This window comes from Mytilus trossulus, chromosome 12, assembly GCF_036588685.1.
Source record: "Mytilus trossulus isolate FHL-02 chromosome 12, PNRI_Mtr1.1.1.hap1, whole genome shotgun sequence".
NCBI classification, from domain to species: Eukaryota; Metazoa; Mollusca; class Bivalvia; order Mytilida; family Mytilidae; genus Mytilus; species Mytilus trossulus.
Window position 1 is genome coordinate 21441106 of NC_086384.1, and position 4512 is coordinate 21445617.

The following is a 4512-nucleotide window of genomic DNA, read 5'->3' on the forward strand; positions in this document are numbered from 1 at the left end:
TTTATGATGAACATGCTGAGAACCCATCTCCAATTAAGGGTCAAACAAAGGTTGCATGCACATGAACCAAATATGGGTTTGAATTATTGTCTTGCAAGTCAATGATATATAGGGTTTGAAATTAGCAGTTGCCCACTGGCAAGTAAATTTCATCAGATATGTTTTAAACTTAATTATACAAAACTGACTGCAAATAGTAAATTATTCATTTAATATACAGCTTTTTAAAAATGTTGGGAAAAAAACAGATTTCATACTTTGATTTCCTGTCCCATTTGTAGTTAAAACTCTACAATTTGTAAATTGTAGATCTCGCATGAAAATTTTGTATGATTTTTGTTTGCTGTTGTTTTGTGGGCATGCACTCTGATTAAGTTAAGATATTAAAAGAACTAATTTTTGATTGTATATGCAGCATTTACCATTATAATAACATGTTTAGTGTGTCAATTGAGTGTAGATAGTCTTAATGTTGCACTTGTGTGGTTCCACTCATCCAGCTCTGCAATATAAAGGAAAAGTTCTCTTGCTCTATCTATCTCACCGCTCACTTGATAAGCTGTGCCAAGAAGTATCAAGGCAAACATTTTCCACTCATTTAATTCAAATTCTAAAGATGTTTTTTGCAACTTGAGTAAATCATGTGTACATGCAGTGAGATCATGTAGATGATAGTAACACAGAAAACGAAGAAAATGTGCATATGGTTTAGGAGGTATTAAAGCAGGAAATATTTGTACATCCAAATGTAGTTCTGGTGGAATGATTGATGACAAAACAGAAAATTGAAGATTAGAAATGGTAAAAATTTTAAGTACTGTGCAAAGTTTCTCTTTCTTCGTTAGTTTCAGCATAGATTCTTGATTCTGATTCAGAATTAATTTTAACCCATGCAATAGAAATGTAATATCGATTTTTTTCATCTGTGCATTTCCACAAAGCATAATTTATTAGATTTAATGATGTTAAATAGTTTTCATGAACATAGAAAAAAGATGCCAATTCCATCCATCCAGAGGCTGCATCAGATTGTAAACCTGTCAACAAACAACTGAGGTCAAATTTGTACTTATAGTATTGATGTTTGTTCTTTAATTTGCTTTGTATTTGTTGTGTCTGTGGAAAATTTCTGTATGCACGTGCCAAGAATAGAGTGAATAAACCTGCAGAAAGGTTAGTTTTACAATAATGCAGCGTATAATGCAAGATTCTTTGGAATTCTCTGCTAAATATATTTGATACTAGTGAAGACTTAGGTATTGTTTCAACAAAGGCTTTTACATTTTCCTTATCTATAATACTAAAATTAGGAGGTCCAATTTGTCAGCCGTCATCACGTAAAAACGACGAATCAAAGAATTCAACTTTATATATTACTAATATAGTACAAAGGTGTAGATTAAAAAATTACACCACTCCATGCCCTTTTGTTTTCCACGTAATTAATATTGCCAATAATTAAGAAGTTCCGGGTCGAGTCCGATACCGATACCAATAGTATATTCACCTGTTACCTATTACCTTATCTGTACGTTCCGCATCTGACAGGCACACCATCAAAAGGTGAATTCATTATTAATATGCTATATACACGAGTCCCAATCACGGGGTTGACACTATTAAATTGTCAAATTGTAACCTATTGTAGTATTTTAATCAGTAAGACTTTCTAAGATAACAATACGAATACTAAAAATCTGGACTAAAAATAGGGCGTATAGGTACAGTTTTCGATTTGTTAGTGGGCATGACGTAAAACAACGAATCAAAGAATTCAAATTTATTTATAACTAATACTAGGACAATGCTGTTGATTAAAAAATACTCCATGACAGGACCTTTTGTTTTCCAAATAATCAATATTACCAATAATTGATTCGACGGGTTAAAACAGAAAGATTTGAAAGCAGAGAAAACTGTGTATCTTATAATCGGCATGACTTTATCAGATGACAATACTACATGTAATACTAAAATAAAGCTTGCGCATAGTTATATACGCTAATTCAGTCACGGACCCGCAATATCACGGGTGTGTTCTAGTTATATGTATAATTACATGTAGTTATTATTGGATAATCATATAAAGTATCTGAAAATGCAAACCAGTGAATTCCTTTTTGGTTTAAAAATTTCAAGATGTTGATTATTTTATTTTTGATAGTTGAACTAAATCTCAAATAGAAAAAATTGTTGTCTGGAATAAAGTAATGTAATAAAGTTGAATATTCAATACAGTAGATAAGCCTTTCCATACATGCCTTGAAACATGGAATGATGTTATCAGGTCTCCAGACAGATGGTTGCGATTCCTCTAAAATCCAAAACATCATTGTCTTTAAGAAATATGAGCACAGTAAACCTTTCAAGTCTTCCTGTTTTTCCACTATATCTTTAAGAATAATTTTTAACAGAGCATAACATAATAACATAGTATGGCTAAAAGAATATATGAGAAATTTTTCTGCAACTGAAAATGATATTCGCCATTCTACACTCTCGTTAATGGATCCTTTACTCCCGATTGGAACAAACAAAACACCACAGGAGGTTATTTTGGAAATGATGTTTGGTGAAGGCCATGTTGTACGGGATCTAGTAACCCAAGCTTGTGCGGGAGATATCCATTGATAACTTTGAAGAGCCGTTGCAGTGTCCAAAGAACCATTACAGTCAGAAATACATGGTCCATGTATTTTTAAGTCTAGTTTTACATCAAATCTATTTAAATCAGACTTGATAAAATATTCACTTGAAAGCAGAGTATTTCCGAAACAATCATGCACCAAAGAAGCTTGGATTAATTGATGATAATTAAAATGTTGATCATTGAAAAGAAGACGTAGCTTTGTGAAACAAGGAAGAGTGTCCTCTGCATCCATAATAACAGGAATTAAATTATTGAATGTTCGTATGTTAACATCCCTTTCTGATTCATAAACTCTGAAAAGAGTGTTAATCAGCATTATATCTATGTCACTGCCTTCCATACTTAGTCCTTCACCCCTACTTCCACTACTTATTGGATTCATATTTTGTAGTTCATTGTCAGCAATTGTGTAAGTAAGCCGTCTAAGTCTAACAACCTGCTTCGTTCCAATTTTCTGGCATAAAAATTTGTATAGATGTAATGATTCGCTTTTATCAGCAGTTGCCATTTTTACAATATATGGAAGGTTTCTGTAAGAAAAAGAATATATATATATATGTATGATAAGTACGTCTGAGTCAGTGACAACCCTACAACAGATGTATCCATCGGATCGCCATCAATGATGGTGATACATGGCTGTGTACATAATGTATATACAACTCGTCTAAACATCAACCTAACAATGTTAGATCTGTAAATTTGCTTTCGCAAATTTTTGGTTCTTCCCTCGCCGGGATTCGAATCCATGCTTCTGTGATATCGTGACACCAAATCGCCTGCACTGCAGCCGTCCCGCTAGACCACACGACCTTAGTCTGAGTCAGTGACAACCCTACAACAAATGTATCCATCGGATCGCCATCAATGATGGTGATACATGGCTGTGTACATAATGTATATACAACTCGTCTAAACATCAACCCAACAATGTTAAGTCTGTAAATTTGCTTTCGCAAATTTTTGGTTCTTCCCTCGCCGGGATTCGAACCCATGCTACTGTGATATCGTGACACCAAATCGCCTGCACTGCAGCCGTCCCGCTAGACCACACGACCACCTGTTAAAAATTTGCGAAAGCAAATTTACAGATCTAACATTGTTGGGTTGATGTTTAGACGAGTTGTATATACATTATGTACACAGCCATGTATCACCATCATTGATGGCGATCCGATGGATACATCTGTTGTAGGGTTGTCACTGACTCAGACGTACTTATGAATATAATTATTTTCTGTGACTGTATCTTACATTAATTTGTAGGATCCTTTACTATAGATAATTTAGCTGATCTGTAACAATAACATCTTCATGCCTTATATATCATGTACTGTATTACGCCGCTAGATTAAAACTGACGTGGAAAGATAACACATGCCCATCGAAAGCTCTTTTATGAGAGCCCAGGTGGTCGTGTGGTCTAGCGGGACGGCTGCAGTGCAGGCGATTTGGTGTCACGATATCACAGTAGCATGGGTTCGAATCCCGGCGAGGGAAGAACCAAAAATTTGCGAAAGCAAATTTACAGATCTAACATTGTTGGGGTGATGTTTAGACGAGTTGTATATATGTATGATATATACAATCATGTATAGAAGTCTATAAAAAGGACCAACCAGCAAATTCACTATGTACCGGATCCTCAAGTATAGACAATATTAAGCAGATAAGGAAAAAAATTATATAAGTCTAAGAATTTGCACAACGGTACTGATATAAGACGTTATTATGCGAAGGTGTTGTTATAAATCGTGTTGACAAATATTTTGGCTTAACAAATAGCCTTCTTTATGTGTCAATGGTTTTTACAAACAATACTGATATTAGGTGTAAAAATCAATTATACAGGTAAATTTTGG

At 34.2% G+C, this 4512-nt stretch overlaps 1 protein-coding gene across 1 annotated transcript; it reads right to left on the minus strand.

The window, feature by feature from the left end:
* Positions 1–446: 446 nt before the first annotated feature.
* On the minus strand, positions 447–3158 carry LOC134692309 (uncharacterized). The gene is made up of 2 exons (XM_063552760.1): positions 2262–3158; positions 447–866 (listed from the first exon to the last, which is right to left on the minus strand). The coding sequence occupies exons 1-2, from the start codon at positions 3156–3158 to the stop codon at positions 447–449; spliced, it is 1317 nt and encodes a 438-aa protein (XP_063408830.1).
* Positions 3159–4512: the final 1354 nt, after the last annotated feature.

Excerpts from the sequence above, each read along its gene's own strand:
- LOC134692309 (XM_063552760.1), bottom strand. The coding sequence starts at position 3,158 with ATGGCAACTGCTGATAAAAGCGAATCATTACATCTATACAAATTTTTA. Across the intron at positions 867-2,261 it reads ACATCATTCCATGTTTCAAG|AATCAAGAATCTATGCTGAA; the intron begins GCATGTATGGAA and ends ATTCTGAATCAG.